The sequence below is a fragment of the Macrobrachium nipponense genome, chromosome 17 (assembly GCF_015104395.2).
Source record: "Macrobrachium nipponense isolate FS-2020 chromosome 17, ASM1510439v2, whole genome shotgun sequence".
Taxonomy (NCBI): domain Eukaryota; kingdom Metazoa; phylum Arthropoda; class Malacostraca; order Decapoda; family Palaemonidae; genus Macrobrachium; species Macrobrachium nipponense.
The window spans coordinates 86,160,790-86,180,789 of NC_087210.1; the positions used below are offsets into that span (position 1 = coordinate 86,160,790).

Below are 20,000 nucleotides of genomic sequence, written 5' to 3' on the forward strand. Positions count from 1 at the left end.
TCAATGAACGCCATATTCTTTGGAAGCTTGAATTTCAAGTTAGTGGTCCCCGTGTAGGCTTATTCCATATGAATTGGGGGTTCTCTTCTGGATAAGTTAAATTTATCTTAGTTTAACCAGACCTCTAAGCTGATTAACAGCTCTCCTAGGGTTGACCATGAGGATTAGATATTTTTACGTGGCTAGGAACTAATTGGTTACCTAGCAACGGTGCCTACAGCTTATTGTGGGATTCGAACCACATTATATCGAGAAATTAAATTCTAGTCACCAGAAACAAATTCTTCTGATTTCTCGTTTCTCTTCTGAATAATAATAATAATAATAATAATAATAATAATAATAATAATAATAATAATAATAATAATAATAATAATAATAATAATAATAATAATAATAATAATAACTGTCCCCACTACTCTTCGTAGTAGCCATGATTCCCATGACAAAAGTACTACAGAAGATGGATGCCGGGTACCAACTCAAGAAAAGAGGCAACAGAATCAACCATCTGATGTTCATGGACGACATCAAGCTGTATGGGAAGAGCATCAAGAAAATAGATACCCTAATCCAGACCGTAAGGATTGTATCTGGGGACATCAGGATGGAGTTTGGAATAGAAAAATGCGCCTTAGTCAACATACAAAAAGGCAAAGTAACGAGAACTGAAGGGATAAAGCCACTAGATGGGAGCAACATCAAACACATAGATGAGACAGGATACAAATACCTGGGAATAATGGAAGGAGGGGATATAAAACACCAAGAGGTGAAGGACACGATCAGGAAAGAATATATGCAGAGAGTCAAGGCGATACTCAAGTCAAAACTCAACGCCGGAAATATGATAAAAGCCATAAACACATGGGCAGTGCCAGTAATCAGATACAGCGGCAGGCGGAATAGATGGGAATGGACGAAGGCAGAACTCCGCACCATAGATCAGAAAACCAGGAGACATATGACAATACACAAAGCACAACACCCAAGAGCAAATACGGACAGGCTATACATAACACGGAAGGAAGCAGGGAGAGGACTACAAAGTATAGAGGACTGCGTCAACATCAAGAACAGAGCACTGGGGCAATATCTGAAAACCAGTGAAGACGAGTGGCTAAAGAGTGCATGGGAAGAAGGACTAATAAAAGTAGACGAAGACCCAGAAATATACAGAGACAGGAGAATGACAGACAGAACAGAGGACTGGCACAACAAACCAATGCACGAACAATACATGAGACAGACTAAAGAACTAGCCAGTGATGACACATGGCAATGGCTACAGAGGGGAGAGCTAAAGAAGGAAACTGAAGGAATGATAACAGCGGCACAAGATCAGGCCCTAAGAACCAGATATGTTCAAAGAACGATAGACGGAAATAACATCTCTCCAATATGTAGGAAGTGCAATACGAAAAGTGAAACCATAAACCACATAGCAAGCGAATGCCCGGCGCTTGCACAGAACCAGTACAAAAAGAGGCATGATTCAGTGGCAAAAGCCCTCCACTGGAGCCTGTGCAAGAAACACCAGATACCTTGCAGTAATAAGTGGTACGAGCACCAACCTGAGGGAGTGATAGAAAACGATCAGGCAAAGATTCTCTCGGACTATGGTACCAGAACAGATAGGGTGATACGTGCAAACAGACCAGACGTGACGTTGATTGACAAAGTCAAGAAGAAAGTATCACTCATTGATGTGGCAATACCATGGGACACCAGAGTTGAAGAGAAAGAGAGGGAAAAAATGGATAAGTATCAAGATCTGAAAATAGAAATAAGAAGGATATGGGATATGCCAGTGGAAATCGTACCCTTAATCATAGAAGAATAATAATAAGATTAATTACGTGAATCGAAGAATAATAATAATAAGATTGATTACGTGGATCGAAGAAGAATAATAAGACTAATTTCGTGAATCGAAGAATAATAATAAGAATAGTTACGTGAATCGAAGAATAACAATAAGATTAATTACGTGAATAAGAGACTTAGTTTACAGGTAGTTTTTTAATTTGCACTTAGTTGTCACATCGTAGCGAGCGTTCCCCACCTGGGAATCAGGATCATTTTTCATCGAATTTACGTCGTAAGTCACTCGGAACATAGCATTACTCGCCAAAAAAATCCCCAATATCCGTAAAACGTAAATAATTGTATCATTACCGTGGTAATAATCATTATTATTTAATATGGTCAGATATTTTATCTGGTTTCCGATAAGTAACAAACGTAGCTCAGTACGGCATTTCCCAGGTGGGGCCAATGAGTTGAGAGAGCCATCAGTGCACCTCATGCGGTGCACTGTAGGCATTACTTAAGGTCTTTGCCGCGTCGCTTCGAGCCCCCGGCTGTAACCTCTTCCATTCATTTTACTGGAAGTCCGTTCATGTTCGCTTTCTCCCAATTTACTTTTTTTCAATCCTATCCTAACAATTGTTTCGTAGTGCGGCTGCGCGGTTTTCCTCCTGTTACACCTTTCAAACGGTTTTATTCTTTATTTCCTTTTTCAGCACTGAGTGATTTCATAGGTCCCAGCGCTTGGCCTTTGGCATAAATTCTATATTCCAGTTTACGTTTATTCAATGAGAGCTTGTTTAGGTTTGCTCCTATGCCGGCAGCTAATTTGCATGTTATCGATTTTTTGGGGAGTGCGAAAAAAATAATTACTCTAAACTTACCCTTGTTATCATTAAAATATTTTCTATGATCATAAATCCAACGTAGACATTCCTGCCCTTTTTTTTTATCTGTGACCCAGATGTCGCCCCGGCGTCGTCAATAGAACTATCCGTGCTCTGCGTAAGGGAGCGTCTTAGGACTAGATTTAGTTCAAGGTGAAGTTGCCGAAAAAAAAAAGAGAGAATCTTAAGAGGATGATTATTATACGTGTCAAGGCTGTTGCTTTTGCTTTGCCATGTCCTCTTCTTATCATGGTATTCCGGCGGGTTAGAAGAAGCATCTCTTGTTTTAGTTTCTTTCGCTTTCTCTTATTGCTGCGATTGGCCTGGACACCTTTCTTTGCGCGCGGTTAATTGGTAATTTAGGAGGTAATATGCTTCATTTCGACGTCATTTCACGTACGTTTTTATCATACGCATTCACCCGTGCGAAGTTGGTATATTGATAAAAACTCGAAATCTGGGTATACTTTTCTTTCTTGACAGCTTTTGAATAATATACCATTTGGATTTTTAACTCCGCGTTCAGTTCCTCTTCTTACCAAAAGAACGGAAGGTAGTTGTGGCTTTGTACTCTGTTTTGTACGTAAAAGCAGACTAGATTGAAACCGTTTTTCGTTTTCCATCTTTCATCCATATGGCAGCACCGACGCCTGAAAATATTATTGGAACACTCACGGAGGGGGCTTGATAAAACTCACATTAAAAAAAAAAAAAAAAGAGAACAACTTCAGAAAGACTTCTTCGACCAGATGATTATTGGATTCAGATATTGTTGCGTGCTGGGTCTCTTTAATTTTGGCTCATGGGGGATAGGGGGAGGGGGTCGCACTGTCAGGGGAAAGGGGAGGGTGGGGGGAGGGGATAGTATACCTCCTTGGGGAAGGGATGGTACGGTTTGGGAAGGACCTCTTGTTTTTCAGAACTAATGAAAATTCCAGACTTCGTTTCGGACTGTATCAGGGTAATTTTTTTTTTCTTAGTAGTGTGAAATTAAATTTACAGAACTTCAGTTGATGATATAGTAAGTTTTCTTTTAATATATATAAATATAGTTAGTCTAAGAGGTAACACACTGTGGTAGCAATGGACGAGTGGAGCATGGAATCACTTGAAAGAACTTCAAATTGAGAGAAGAAGAAACAACTTCAAATATAGAGAAATGTCACTTCCCAGCTACGTAGAAAAACAGCGAAACTATCTTACCTCCCGAAATCAATGGGAGAAAGTGCGATTTGCTTAAATATTTCTGATGACTAATGCCAGCGAGCAATAATAGCGTTACTTAAGCGCGATATGTTTTATGTATGTTTCGTCATTCGTACACACACACACACACACCATCAGACGCAAATTATCCATTTTCTGTCTACCTTACAACATTCGTTTATACACCATCATGATTCATCCATTGTGTGTAATTGCTCTCCTAAAATACTTGTCTATAGCCGTGCCTACCGGCGTGTATGAACGACTTGCGTGCACGCTCTCCTTGCATACACGCAAGAAAAACGCTTTAGGTTTTAGTGAAGAAATGTCCAGAAATGTTCTCGAATGTCCTAGCGGTTGGGTCACGTGTCCACTGGCAATTAGAAAGCAATCATGTGATGAATACCTTCAATTACTGTGTTTGTAACATTATTTTTGTCGGGGGGGCGGGGGGGGGGGGGGGGGATTCGATTTTGAGACACAAGGGAGGGTGAGTAGGAAGGGGATGGGTTGGAATGGAAGACAAATGGAATGGTTCGGGGAGGGAGAGAGTGCGGTGGGGGGGAGGGGGGAATTCTTTGTGTCTTCATAATGTCTTTGCTTTGTGTCAGATGTTGGAATATAATGGATGCTTTCAGTTGCTTGTAACGCCTGTGTACATTTGTCATTGTATCGCTTAGTTTCATCGTAAATCGAAGAGGTTTGTGTCTGTGCGTGTTTGTGTGTGCATCTGTGTTTGTGTGTAGACCCAACCAATTCGTCAGTTTCATCTAAACGTACTTAATAAATTACCGTGATGAATACGCATACTGTTCACATATGTATATTTATGCATACTGTTCAAATGTGTATATTTACGTATGCATGTGTGACTATATAGCGTCTTCGTTTAATCACTCATTCGTGGCTAAATTCCTGTACGACGCATGCGCAGAAGATACCGATTTTGCAGTTTGTAGTAATCGATTTGGATGAATTTTGTGTCATTAAATATTCATTTTTTTTCATTATTGATAATTATTTGCTTCTGAATTCCCTCAGCTGCAGGTTTCTCAAAGTGTTTTGTTGTGCCTCGCTCTAATAACAACAGTTGTAGTTATAGTGAATTATTGGACACTTAAATTTGAAGTCGAAGAAATTGGTTTTCAATTTGCTGTAACGCTTGTCACTTGCATCCGAAAGTTGTAACAAGATTTTAACACTTATCGTAATAGTTTCACGAAATAATCTTGAATAGCCTGTAATGTAAGTGAAGTTTGAAAATTCGCACGTAATTTGTCAGAAATGTAATTAGCCTTAATGAAGGCTAAATGTCAGGTAATTGCAAAATACGACCGAGGTAATTCATATAACACTTTTTTTTTTCATTTATATTTTTCATATTTTCAATAGAAATGCTAGGAGTTGGGTCGATAACCTGTAGGTAAATATTGTTGTTATGAAATAATCTGTGGTAATTTATGACGTAAGTGAAGTTTTGAAAATCACTCTTGATTTCAAAGTAATGGGAACTTTATTAAACATAAAAACTTTCCCGATTTTTCGTATTTGACGAGATGTGGTCATTATCCTAAGTGGGAGCTGAATGTCTCAAAATTGCCAAAGATGACCGAAGTAATGTGTACAATATCTTTTTTATTTATTAATTTATATTTTTGTATTTTTATCCAAGAAATTAGGAATTAGGTCGAGAGAAAGAAGAGATAATTTACTAGAAATGTTCGTCAGCATTTTTTTAACGATGAAATGTGTCCATTAAAATTTTTTTATGAAGACAGGTGTTCATTTGCATTTTTATGAAGACAAGTGTTCATTTGCAATTGTCGATGACAGGTGTTCGTTTCCAATTTTTTCATGAAAACAGGTGTTCATTTGTAATTTGTTTACGATGACAGGTGTTACAATTTTTTACGAGTACAGGTTTTTCATTTGTAATTTTTTTATGATGACAAGTGTTCATTTGCAATGTTTTACGATGACAGGTGTTCATTGCAATTTGTTTACAATGACAGGTGTTCATTTGCAATTATTTAATTTTCACAGATCTTCATTTGCAATATATTTTTACGATTACAGGTGTTCATTAAAATTTTCTTCACTACTACACGTGTTAATTTTTGCAACGTTTTTACGATGACAGGTGTTTATTTTCAATTTCTATTTTTACGATTACAGGTGTTCTGTCTGTCGAGCAGCACATGCGAAAAAGCGGGCAACTGTGGAACGCAGCCTCTGGAGAGAATGGGCAAGATATGCCCGAGAGGGTAAGGATGATTCATGTATTATTATTATTATTATTATTATTATTATTATTATTATTATTATTATTATTATTATTATTTGCTGGAAGAAGACCTTCATTACTACAGGTTTTATTGAAAATAGTGGCTATTTCAGCCGCGTTTATTTTGTGTAGAAGTTTCTTTATTCTTCTTACAGAATAAACTTCTATACAAAATAAACGCGGCTGAAATAGCCATAGTTCCTCGTTGAACGAGTCGGTAACGTGCTCGACTACCTATCTCAGGGCCGGAGTTCGATTCCCCGCTTTTGACAACAAGGAATCAGATGAATTTATTTCTGGTGATAGAAGTTCATTTCTTGATGTGGTTCGAATCCCACAATGAGCTGTAGGTCCCGTTGCTAGGTAACCAATTGGTTCCTAGCCATGTAAAAATATCAAATCCTTCTGGCCAGCCCTAGAAGAGCTGTTAATCAGCTCAGTGTCTGGTCAAATTAAGATATACTTATAAAAAATAGCCATTATTTTCAATAAAACCTGTATTATTATTATTATTTAGAAAGTAAAACCCATTCGCATGGAACAAACCAAAGGGAACCACTGACCTGAAATTCAAGATTCCTAAGAATGAGATGGTCATTTGAAGGAAGTAATAGACGGTAACAGGAAATACAAAACGAAGAGATCACTAATTAAAAAAGATAAAAGATAAATGAATAAATAGATAGATACAAATTTAAGTAAATTATTGAGATAAAAGGAGAATTGTCCAAAATGCACAATACAATGTAATACAATAAAGAACACTTTTGTTTACGTATCACAGCCGTTTCTACCGGACGGAATTGTAAGAGGTATTGTCTCTCAGTGATCGACTCTGCTATAATCCTCATCATTCTCGTTTTTCCTCTTGTTCTTTCGATTTTCTTTTACATGTCTGCCTCTATTGTGCCATATGCTTTACTCTTTATTTTCTCGTTTTAATGTCTTTATTATATTATGCTTATATTACTGATTTATTGTCTCTTCCAGGTACGTCTACTGCCTTCAGAGAGGCGAGTGCGTGAGCCTAAGCCAGGGCTGTGGAATTCAGCCTCCGTGAGTCTCATTTGACTTTGTTGGGTATATTAAGATACGTTTTCCCGCCATGAATGTGTTTGTCATTCATTTTTACCCCTCTCTGCACTCTCAGTATTAACAGTATCTTACTACCCGTTTGATAGAGTATGCGTCATGTTTATAACCTGGGGTATCCTTAGGCTAAGAGCTGACAATTGAAAAACATTATTATTATTATTATTATTATTATTATTATTATTATTATTATTATTATTATTATTATTATTATTATTATGTTTTTTAGGAACTTTGTCGCATGCAGCCCTGGTATGATATTCTCCATTCAGAAAGGGATCTGTGTTCCTGATATCGACAACGGCATGGTAAGGAAGTGGCATTTTGTAGTGAATGATTTTGAAGCGAATGATATTTTGTAGTGAGTGATATTTGATCGTTAATATTTTGTAGTGAATGATATTTGATAGTGAATATTTTGTAGTGAATGATATTTAACAGTGCATGATATTTGATAGTAAATTACATTTTGTAGCGAATGATACTTTGTAGTGAATGATATTTGGTATTGAATGATATTTTGTAGTGAAGGGCATTTTGTAGTGAATGATAATTTGGAATGAATTCCACTTTGTAGAAAATAGAAATTGTCAATTATATTTTGTAGTGAAGGCATGTTTTGGTAACTGGTCTGTAGTAACTGAAATTTTGTAGCAATTTGAATTTTGTAGTAATTGACAATTTATTGTGAACGACATTTTGTAGTGAATGAAATTTACCAATGATTATTCCTGTAGCAAAGGACATGTTGTGGTAACTGAAATATTACAGTAAATGCCAATTTATATATTATACATATATATTGTTACGTGCTTTTCAAGGACCTCCAAGACTGGCTGCCCGAACTCAAGTGCCCCAACGTGACCACATCCAATCGAGAGACCTTCAGCCACTCGACCTGTCTTTCGAATCAGCATTGCCCTTATGGCTACAGCTGCTGCCCGGACCCGGGTGAGCGAGTCTCCTCTGTTTATATATTGATCTACGAAGATGATGTATCCTTTTTTTTTTTTACAGAAATTATATTTTGAATATATTTTTTTTTTACTAGTGAGAACCAACGAGATTTATTGGGAGTTCATTTCTGGGCTGTCTTTCATCTTGTACATTTGGCAAATATGTTTTAAAAAACTAGTGGCAAATCCAGAAATCTCTCATTTTTTTTTTTGGGGGGGGGGGACCACTTAGAATTATGTGGTACATAAATATATCAATATTTATGTTTGCACACATATATACACAGTAATAGTTGTTGTTTTGATTGTTGTACAGTTGTTGAAATAACCATTAACTACACAAATTTTTGCTACTAATAATGATTTATTGAAAGAAAACAAATTAATGTTCTGTCATTCATATCCATGGGAGGGGGGCCATGTAACCAGGTCCCCCCCACCCCTGCTTAAACCCGCCACTCTAAAAAACAAAAAGATAATTGAATTAAACTTTGTATCATAATTGATTGTTGGGTTTGCATCAGATTTCTTCGTCATTTTCACAAAAACTGGTCTCGTCTTCTTACTGAGTGTTAAACAAGAGCTTTTTAATACTTAACCATTATAAATTTACGTTGGTTATGTCATAAACCATTTTTATGTGAACAGGTAATCCTTTGTCGATTCACTATAGATAATTAAGCATCCTCTAAGGTATGGCATTTTCTTCAATTCAATAAAAGTTCTCAAAAGGATATCCAGGAGTTGAGTTGGGTTAGGTTAGGCCTAATTCAGTTACTGCAATTTTATAACTTAATCTTCTATTTGATTTTGTCCTGTTTTATGCTAGATTAAATTAGGGCCTAAGTCCATTACTGCATTTTGGTAACTCTCTTTCCTCCTTGGACATAACACACACACCAAGTAAGTTAGGTTAGGTTAGGATAGGCCTAAGTCCCTCACTTCAGTTTGATAACTCTCCTTCGTCCATGACTTTCCACAGAGACCTTACACCTTCAGTGCATGAACGCTGATGGCGACATCGCCCTACACTCGCTGTCCATGACTTGCTACATCATCGGCAAAGACCGGTTCGATACTCGCATGACGTGTGAAGAACCAGAGGACTGCAGAGTTGGCTCCGTGTGTTGCAACGGAAGCTGCAGATCTCTGAAGGGCTTGGACACCTGTCCACTGAAGACATTGTGAGTGTTTGGGGAGATCCACAGTAGCAAATTCTTATTATTTATATTATTATTCAGAGGATGGAACATCGTACGAACAAAATCCCACAAGCACCATTGACTTAAGCTTCCAAAGAATGATGTTCATTTGAAAGAAGTTGCAGAAGAAAAGAAGAGATAAATTAACAAATAAATAAATAAATATATCAAAATGCAAGTAAATTAAACTACAAGGAGTTTTGTCAAACGGGTCTCAAACCTCATACCATCCTTGAATTTAGTTTTATTTTGGTTGTTTGCTTGAGAATATGTAATTATATATAGATTTTGTGCCTATGGTAACTGTTTCCTGCCTGCCTCATAGGAGATGATAATCTCAGCGTTCATGAAACATTATTTCCCAAAAGAAAAAAAGTTAAAATTTTTGCGAAAAATATATTTGGAAATATTTTTAAACTGCTCAAATATGCTCTATGATATTCATGTCCTAAATTTTAACACAGAGAAAATGTGTAAACTTAATTTTCCAATTCTCCTCAATTACTCTGAATGATGTTACTCCAAGAGGACACAATTATAGCTGGTTCACTTAAGGTAGATTCTTGGATGAGCCAAATGCTTACGAGACGTTTGTTTGGAGGCCACTGATTGGCTGGTACCGGGAGGTAGGCAGCTCCCAGCCAATCAGCGCCCGCCAAAAGAACGTCTCGTAGGCGTAGGGCTCGCCCAAGAATCTATACCTTAAGTGAACCAGTTATAGTAATTCATAATTTTTTTTTCCGAACAGGTATTGCCCGCAAACCCAGGCCTGTATACCTGTTGGAAGTAGCTGTGAGAAAGTCTGTAACCCATCGAACGTCTTGTGCCTGAGCACCAACGAATGTGGACCACCTGATGACTGTGAATTCGGTAAGTTACCCCAGCCTCTCTCTCTCTCTCTCTCTCTCTCTCTCTCTCTCTCTCTCTGTATTTATGTATGAGATTGCTAGGCCTACCAGTAGCTGGGTTGATTGGTGACAGTAGACCTATTGAGGCCAGTAGGCCTATCTATGATTAAATACACTATGGAAGTCCAATATTTCGTGTAGGAAATTAAGTAGTTCCATCATATGTTTGATGATGTGATGATGATGATGATGATGATGATGATGATGATGATGATGATGATGATGATATGATGAGGATGATGTGTGATGATGATGATGATTATTATTATTATTATTATTATTTTTTTTTTTTTTTTTTTTTTTTTTTTGCTCTATCACAGTCCTCCAATTCGACTGGGTGGTATTTATCGTGTGGGGTTCCGGGATGCATCCTGCCTCCTTAGGAGTCCATCACTTTTCTTACTATGTGCGCCGTTTCTAGGATGACACTCTTCTGCATGAGTCCTGGAGCTACTTCAGCCTCTAGTTTTTCTAGATTCCTTTTCAGGGATCTTGGGATCGTGCCTAGTGCTCCTATGATTATGGGTACGATTTCCACTGGCATATCCCATATCCTTCTTATTTCTATTTTCAGATCTTGATACTTATCCATTTTTTTTCCCGCGTCTTTCTCTTTCAACTCTGGTGTCCCATGGTATTGCGACATCAATGAGTGATACTTTCTTCTTGACTTTGTCAATCAACGTCACGTCTGGTCTGTTTGCACGTATCACCCTATCCGTTCTGATACCATAGTCCCAGAGGATCTTTGCCTGATCGTTTTCTATCACTCCTTCAGGTTGGTGCTCGTACCACTTATTACTGCAAGGTAGCTGATGTTTCTTGCACAGGCTCCAGTGGAGGGCTTTTGCCACTGAATCATGCCTCTTTTTGTACTGGTTCTGTGCAAGTGCCGGGCATTCGCTTGCTATGTGGTTTATGGTTTCATTTTTCGTATTGCACTTCCTACATATGGGAGAGATGTTATTTCCGTCTATCGTACTTTGAACATATCTGGTTCTTAGGGCCTGATCTTGTGCCGCTGTTATCATTCCTTCAGTTTCCTTCTTTAGCTCTCCCCTCTGTAGCCATTGCCAATTGTCATCGCTGGCTAGTTCTTTAGTCTGTCTCATGTATTGTCCGTGCATTGGTTTGTTGTGCCAGTCCTCTGTTCTTTCTGTCTTTCTCCTGTCTCTGTATATTCTGGGTCTTCGTCTACTTTTATTAGTCCTTCTTCCCATGCACTCTTAGCCACTCGTCTTCACTGGTTTTCAGATATTGCCCAGTGCTCTGTTTTCGATGTTGACGCAGTCCTCTATACTTAGTAGTCCGTCTCCCTCTTCCTTTCGTGTTATGTATAGTCTGTCCGTATTTGCTCTTGGGTGTAGTGCTTTGTGTATTGTCATTTGTTTCCTGGTTTTCTGATCTATGCTGCGGAGTTCTGCCTTCGTCCATTCCACTATTCCTGCGCTGTATCTGATTACTGGCACTGCCCATGTGTTTATGGCTTTTATCATATTTCCGGCGTTGAGTTTTGACTTGAGTATCGCCTTGAGTCTCTGCATATATTCTTTCCTGATCGTGTCCTTCATCTCTTGGTGTTTTATATCTCCTCCTTCCATTATTCCCAGGTATTTGTATCCTGTCTCATCTATGTGTTTGATGTTGCTCCCATCTGGTAGCTTTATCCCTTCAGCTCTCGTACTTTGACCTTTTTGTATGTTGACTAAGGCGCATTTTTTTCTATTCCAAACTCCATTCTGATGTCCCCAGATACAATCCTTACAGTCTGGATTAGGGTATCTATTTCCTTGATGCTCTTACCATACAGCTTGATGTCGTCCATGAACATCAGATGGTTGATTTTGTTGCCTCTTTTCTTGAGTTGGTACCCGGCATCCATCTTCTGTAGTACTTTTGTCATGGGAATTATTATTATTATTATTATTATTATTATTATTTGTGTCTGGAATTCAGCACAGCGTGTAAAAATATGTTTTAAGTCTCGGCTTACACAAAGGATGATAGTAGCACTCCTTATGGCTTCAGATTTCGTCAGTTTAAAAATAAAACACGGCAATTGATTCATTAGCTGTCAGGTAAATGTCAGATTCTCGTTAATGTAATAAAGAGTCAATCAATTTTGAACCGTACGAAGCAATTTTAAGAGTCCAGAAACGCATTGGAATTCCGGAGTTTTTGGGCAGCCACGCCCATATATTTAGAAACTGTTAATTGCTATTGTTTCGAGAAAGTAACATTAGTTATACGTGCTTTTTCGAGAGAAAAAAAAATCCCACTTAGTGAACTGTACGATACGTTGTGTGCCAACGTGCCCACTGTTTGATGGACACTTCCTATAGTTCTGTTATTTTAGCATATACGAGTAGGAAATAGTGAGATTATTCTTGCTTAGGCTTACACACACACACACACAGCGAGAGAGAGAGAGAAAGAGAGATGCTTCGTCACATCTATCCAATGCAGTGTTCTTTCCGTATGAACTTGAACAAAAACCAGTATAGTATATATCTGAAAGTATTATGTCCCCGCGAATCTGTTCCATAAATTAGACTTTATGCTACGTCTAAGCCGTAACAATAAACGCAAGGAACTTTAGATCCTAAGGACGACGCGAATTGGGTCCAAATTCCCCTGTCCGTGCGTTTTTATGTCCCCTGGTCACGCCATTAGCCTTAGAGGGGAATTAACGCCGGCCTGAGTTTCCAATCGAACTTTTTAAAACGCGAACTTATTTTGAGTGTATATTCGTTGTCACCTTAGAGACGGTTTAAGAACTTTCGTGCTTTCGTGATAAGAGTACAAGAATGAATGATTACGTAAGCTGTGTTTCCGTGATTTTGTGTGTAAGTCCAGATATCTTTCGATGATGTCAAGGTTAGTTGGCGGATTGCAGAGTGGAAAATTCCGTTTTATGTGGCTTTTACAACAGCCGTTATGCCCGCTGAAGGGATCTTGGTTTTTATTGCTATACTTTATATATATATATATATATATATTATATAATATATATTTAATATATATATAATATACAAATTATATAATATATATTATATTTATTATTAATATATATATATATCTATTTATAAGATATATATTATAATATATATATAGTATAGATATGGATTAATATATATTTATATATATATATATAAGATAGATATATATATATATAATATATATAGAATATATTATATATATATATATATATATATATATATTATATATAACAGATATTATATATATATATATATAACATATATGTATATATATATATATATTATATAATATATATATATATATATATATATAAAATAGTGATGTTTATATATAGTAATGCATATGTAATATAGATTACATTATATATACAAACCTTAACATGAAAATTATTACAGCTGTAGCTATTATGTCCTCCTGAGCCTATTCTCTCTCTCTCTCTCTCTCTCTCTCTCTCCAACCACAAATAAACTTGTTGTTCTCCCCTCTTCAGAAACATCAAGTGGCGCTCCCTGGACACTTCCCGGCCCCCTTCTGCTGCCTCCGTCAGGCAATGCTTCCGGAGAGGTCGTAGACGAGGGCGTTGCCCTTGAAGACACCTTCAGGACTGGGGAAGGCCCGATGGAGGACGCCAATATCAGAGTAAGTTTGTTGCAAACTAAAACATGTTGTTATTGACTTAATCTTCCGTCAATCTGTAATGGTGATTATTTTTAAGTTAGTTTACACGCATGATGAGGAAACGTGCATACCTTGAGGACAGGTGTTTTTGACTAGATATCACCATACCCCACCCCCCTCTCTAGCCTTCATACAATTCCATGAACTCTGTAACATTTATTGAAATTAATCGAGTGTCCCTCTTGAACTAAAAGGAAGTATGTGCCTACTAAAGTGTACCGATTTGTGATCAATACAAACACACTGTTTTTGCCGGAAGCTTTTCGTCTATATAAACGCTAGTGAGTCTAATTCTCTCGTGGGGGACACGATAACCTAGCTTCTTTTCATTTAATTTCAATTTTCCTTCGTGTAAGTCGAGTTCCTTCAACTAAAGTGGAGTAATAAGTGTAAAGTGTGCTGTTTTGTGATCAATGCAAACACAGTATTTGTCAGAAACTTGTCCCAAATGCCGTTGAGTCTAATTCTCATGTGGGCCAGTGTCAGTGGCTGAGTCTTTTCTTCTTAATATTTAATGAATTTCAGTTTTATGCCCAAGCTTTTTTCTTAGATGCATCGGCAGATATTCAGAAAATAACCCCCTATTTAATTGAAACAAGCACACACAGGTCATTGACATGATACTCAAATGATTTTCCCTCAAGCTTGGTACAGGATCATGATGACGTTAAGTGATGCCTGCAGTGCAGTGTGTGGGGTGCACTGACGGCACTGTACGCTCTTACAGGAGAGAAGAGAGAGGAGAGAGAGAGAGAGAGAGAGAGAGAGAGAGAGAGAGAGAGAGGCACGGGATAGCTTTTTGTTTATAAGTATTATCGGATTTCTGTCACTTGTGACTCGAAAGAGAGGTATTCCCACTTTTTCAGATTCCTTTGATGCACACTTATTTACGCATACCCCCCCCCCCCCCCCCCGAAAAACGTGATTTAAATAGTACATACATGAATGTATATGAGGGGAAAGATTTCTTGGAAACAGCTATTTTGTCGAACGTAAAGTAATATACATGGATATTTTATCTGACTTTTGAGTCAAGCCTTTTACATTTTCTAAAACATTTTGCTTCATTAGGAGTGCAGCAAAGGGCGACGTGTGATTTTCATATTCTTTTGTTATTTGTACTAATACACTCTCAGGAATGTCTGGACGAAAATGATTTCCTAGTGCGTCCCTGTAATTTGCCTGTAAGCTTTGGAGTTACAGAATACGCTGTAGAGTTCAGTGAAACTTTAAATTCCGTTTCTGATTGTATGCCTGTTTGATTTACTCACAAGTATACACACGGCAGGTATAATGAATGAGTGGTTGAGTTCACGCACGGGAGTGATAAAAACATGAGATTAAATACTTAACTTACACCTTGGACCTGTCACTCATTTTTTGGACATTTGTGTTTTGTCATTTACTTATACATACAACATTTCCAAAGTGACTCGAAACAGACTGATTATTTAGTTCATTTGTAAGGACTTAGTTGTATTTTAGCAAAATGGTCTGTCTGCTGATGATTTGTTTAGCGTCAAAAATCGGTACAGTAGCATCTCGACTTACTGATGCGTTTGGTGGTCTAGCCTTTATGATAAGTAAAAAAGACTGCATATTATAGCCTTCATTTGAATATGTTCTAGATTTTTGATAGCTAATAGCAATTGCACACAGTTCCGAACCTAAACTAATTTACACCTGATGTTCAGTTTGAAATCTATGTAAGATTATGTTAAATCTAAAATGTTAGTCTAAGTTTAGGTCCGTTAAGTTGAGGTTCTGATTGTAAAATATTTTCTTGACTTATTCACCGTGAATAATTTGGATGAATCTAGAATTTGCTAAGTCATTTTTTAATTCAGTTTTAGCATAAGCATGTCGCGAGGTTGCTTGAGCACATAGATATCAAACTAATAAAGAGAGCATCTTGTTTTATTTTTAATGCCTTCGACATGAGAATGAAGACAGAGTTTTTACAATGAGTAAGGCTTGACATGAAGGTCATATAAACGTACGTATATTACTCTTTATATCTCGTATTAATCCTCTGATCAACAACCTCTCTTTGCCTTGAGCAGTTCGACGTCCAGAACTACACCACCGAGTTTGGGACGTGGTACAAAGGTAACAAGAAGAAAGCCAACTGGGAGGAGATTTCAAGGATGACCACCTTGAACACCAAAGCCTTCCTGCGTTACGTCCCCAAAGAGGGAGCCTACGACTTTGGTTACGATTATCTCTTGCTCAAAGAAAGAGGTTTGTCGAATTGTAATGTACTTTCTGTTTCTTGTGTTTTCATTGGTATTCGTGGCGTGCTTTTAAAAATGAACTTCACAAAGTTAGAGTTTACTACTTTGATATGGATTTTTGTGTTTTTCAACAAAGCACTTTTGGGGAGTCTATGGGTGCTCGTTCAATCTACGGTTTATTGCAGAGGTTTCATGTACTAATATTTTACTACTGCATACTTCTACTGACTGCTACTCGCATATTTACAAGGGTACTAGAAACTGCCATTTTCATAAAATGAATTAAATCAAATAAATTTGAACTAGTCTGAAATGAAAGAGATGTTTTATAATGCTAAGTATTTCATTTTATATGTAGTTTCCCTTGGTTTCTTTACTCCTCAACTGTCAGAGTGATTCATATATGCTAATTATAGCATATAACTAATAAAGACCACAGATGCAATAGTAAATCGTGTGTCTTTCTGTAGGTTAGTTTCTATATGCACTGTCTTTCCTCACTCACTGCATACTATACAATTATCTACGGTACATTTGTGAAGTATCCATCGTTTCGTTCTCTCAGGCTCAAACATAACCCGCAAAGTGGTTCAGCTGTTGGCACCTGAGAAGCCGAAATTGGTGGTGAAGGTCCTGCAGCCGAAGGTGATGACGAGGGAGGAACAGCATTTGGTGTTCGCCCTTCAAGACCTGGTGAACGTCACGGTAGATGACGATGAATACTGGAGGGTTTGGCTGAAAACCTTGGGTAAGGGCCTTGCTTTCAGTCGGGAGGTTTTGATTAAGCTTTTACAGGTTGTCTGAATGTGCATGAGCTTTTTTTTTTTTTTTTTTTTTTTTGGTTGGGAGAATGTGAGTAAGCCTTTTTTTTTTTTAGTTAGGTGAATGTTGTGAGTAAACTTCCTTTTTGGGGGGAATTTTTTGGGTTGCAGAATGTAGTAATTTTTTTTTCAGAATGTGAATAACCATTTTTTGGTTGACTGAATGTTGTGAGTAAGCTTTTGTTAGGGGGTGGTGGCCAGAATGTTGTGAATAAGCATTTTTTGGTTGGCAGAGTGTTGAAAGTTTTTTTTTTTTTTTGCTGAATGTTGTAGAATTTTTTATTTATTTATTTTTTTACAGAACATCATATATAAGTTTTTTTCAGAATGTTGTGAGTAAGCTTTTTTTGGTGGGCAGAATTCTGTAAGCTCTTTTTATTTTTTGCAGAATTCTGTAAGCTTTCCTTTGGTTTGCAGGATGCTGTAGGAAACTTTTTTTTTTTTTTTTTTTTTTTTTTTGAGGGCAGATTGCTGTGAGTAAGCTTTTATTTTAGTTGGCTGAATAGGATAAGTTTTTTGCTGGTTGTCAGAATACTACTGAGTTTGAGTGTAAGTTTTCCATTCAGTAGAATGTTGTGAATTCTTCTCAGCTGACAAAATGCTGAGGAAGCTTTTTCAGTTTGTATAATACTGTAATGTAATGTGATGTCAGTGAAATGCTGTGTAAGTCGGCTTTCTTAGATGCTTGAATGGTGTGAGTATGCTTTTTATGTTTGGTAGAATGTTGTGAGTAACCTTTATAGTTAGTGGGATGCTTTAGAAAATGTATGAGTTTCAGTACAATTTTTTTGTGCAGTAGAAAGTTGCAAAGGTTCCATTTAGTCCTTTTAATTCTTTTCATAAACTTCTTTGATGCGTAAGATATTTTCCAAAGTAAATTTGTGTGGTTATTTGGGGTGACACAGATCCATTTATCTCTTTAATTGAATGACTTGGGTCTATTTGAACAGTTGTTTGTTTTGACTATTTGAATATGTATTGAATTGGGCTACCTGGAACTGAGGTTATTCTCAATTATAAGACCAGAAGATTATTAGATTAACCTATTATCTCTTACCTGAAGTAGTATATTATTCTAGCGTAAATTCTTCCTGACTGACTTCTTCGTTACAGAACTTCCGAAGGTGGCATCTGAGCAAGGCCTTCTAGATTACTCCCACGATGCTGTTGTGTCCTTGGTGAACTCACTAACTATGCCAGGATATGATCCGACGAAAAAGGCTGGCAGCAAAGGTATGCTGATCAAGAGGGTTCCAGTTGAAAGTGAAGGAACGGGAGTCAGAATAGCTCTGAAGTCACCATCTACTTTAGACAAGCTGAAGGCTGGCCTGGCATATTCTACTGATTCTGGTAAAACGTGAGTATCTTCTCTGGTTGTTGGTATTTCTGGGCTCAGCCGTGTCGTTATGCCATGGCTGATGTTTTGTAAAGCAAATACCCTTTTCTAGCCAGCATAGTGTTAGCAGAAACAGGCAGCAAGGGTTTAGATGGCAAGTAAAAAAAAAAATTGGAATGTAATTTTAAAATAGTGATAGACCAGCCCTTGAAAGGTAGAGAACAATAATAATGAGAGGAAACAAAAGTATGGAGACAATTTTAAATCTTGACAGGAAAGGAAAAGGAAGTCATGTAAATGGGAAATCTGTGAATTACAAACCTTCATAGAGTAACCTAGATGCACACTGGTTTAATAAAAGATAGTGGCTTAGCATTGCCCTCTAAATAGGTTGACAGAAAAATGAGTTGAAACTTGTCTTGAGGCACTAAAATTAAGAATAATTAAGCATGAACGGTAGAAGATGGAGAATGGACAAGGCGAGAAATAAAGAAAAGAAAAAAGATATATGAAAGAACAGAACCCTGTGGTATGCCATGATATATGCTGAAGGGGACATACATAATATGGAAAATAAAGATAACGGAATTTAGAGACAATGTTACCAAAACATGTAATGAAGAGAGTTTTTGCATCTTTATCCAAGATAAGTGATTGCCTCTAACAACTTTATTAATTTTCTTGTAAATATATTAGATTTCATGGTAAGATAGAGAAGATTAAAATGGAATGGTGTAGGTTTCTCTCACTGTTGATGAGGGTCTAGCTCAGACACATCCCTTTATGTCAGGTGGCTTATTCAGAGTGTATTTAATTGGAGACTACAGTCTTGCAATCATAAACATAACCTCTTGAAAATATTCATGAAAAACTCATGTTCAGGTGATACGTCTATTTTTCCTTGTCAATCACATTTTTTTTTAATATTTGGTAAGAATCCACTGTGACAATAACAAACATATATTATTTCAGTAACAACTTATGCTAATTTGACTAGGACCACCAGTGTGTTAGAAAAATTATTATTTGGGTAACATCCCATGTTATAGGAAAAGTGATCTATGCTCAATGAATTTAGTTATCTTGAGTTAAAGCTATATTATAGTCGAATAATCTACTTTCAGTTGAATACATAACTAATCTTTGGATAACTCAAGCCCAGAATATGCATCACAATATTCTTTTGATGTGAAAACAATTACAATCAGTAATTTTTTGTATGACAAGTTTTTGTTGGTATTTTTACAGCTGGGAGTTTATGGACCCACTGCACTCAGCAGATATACCACTCAGGTCACCCAAAGATGTAGAATCCGTTAAGATTCAGTTCCATCCAGTTGTGGACGTATGGGGAAACGTTTCCTTCGTTATTACGAGCTACTCTAGCACTGGGGCTCCTAAAAAGGATGATGGAAAGATGGCCCAGATGAAGGAATATCAGGAAATTATGCTAGAGGTTAGAACCATTAAAGTTGTGTGTTTTATCTGTTCTTTTTGTGATGATACGTTTCCTTCGTAATTCGTTTATTGTATTGTGTTTATTGTTCAGTCATGTCTATAATGGTTTCCTAAAGCATCTTTGTTCAT

General features: G+C 37.1%; 1 protein-coding gene across 5 annotated transcripts in view; it reads left to right on the forward strand.

Moving 5' to 3' along the window:
• The window catches only part of LOC135196421 (uncharacterized), a 114,351-nt gene that overhangs the window by 52,622 nt on the left and 41,729 nt on the right, over window positions 1-20,000 (forward strand). For all 5 annotated transcript variants that reach the window (XM_064223226.1, XM_064223228.1, XM_064223229.1 and 2 more), the window contains 11 exons: window positions 6,078-6,166; window positions 7,177-7,242; window positions 7,508-7,586; window positions 8,100-8,229; window positions 9,217-9,418; window positions 10,185-10,306; window positions 13,835-13,983; window positions 16,086-16,263; window positions 16,822-17,004; window positions 18,191-18,434; window positions 19,662-19,869. In XM_064223226.1, the coding sequence (XP_064079296.1) occupies window positions 6,078-6,166; window positions 7,177-7,242; window positions 7,508-7,586; window positions 8,100-8,229; window positions 9,217-9,418; window positions 10,185-10,306; window positions 13,835-13,983; window positions 16,086-16,263; window positions 16,822-17,004; window positions 18,191-18,434; window positions 19,662-19,869 (1,650 nt within the window). The remainder of the gene's footprint in view (window positions 1-6,077; window positions 6,167-7,176; window positions 7,243-7,507; window positions 7,587-8,099; window positions 8,230-9,216; window positions 9,419-10,184; window positions 10,307-13,834; window positions 13,984-16,085; window positions 16,264-16,821; window positions 17,005-18,190; window positions 18,435-19,661; window positions 19,870-20,000) is intronic.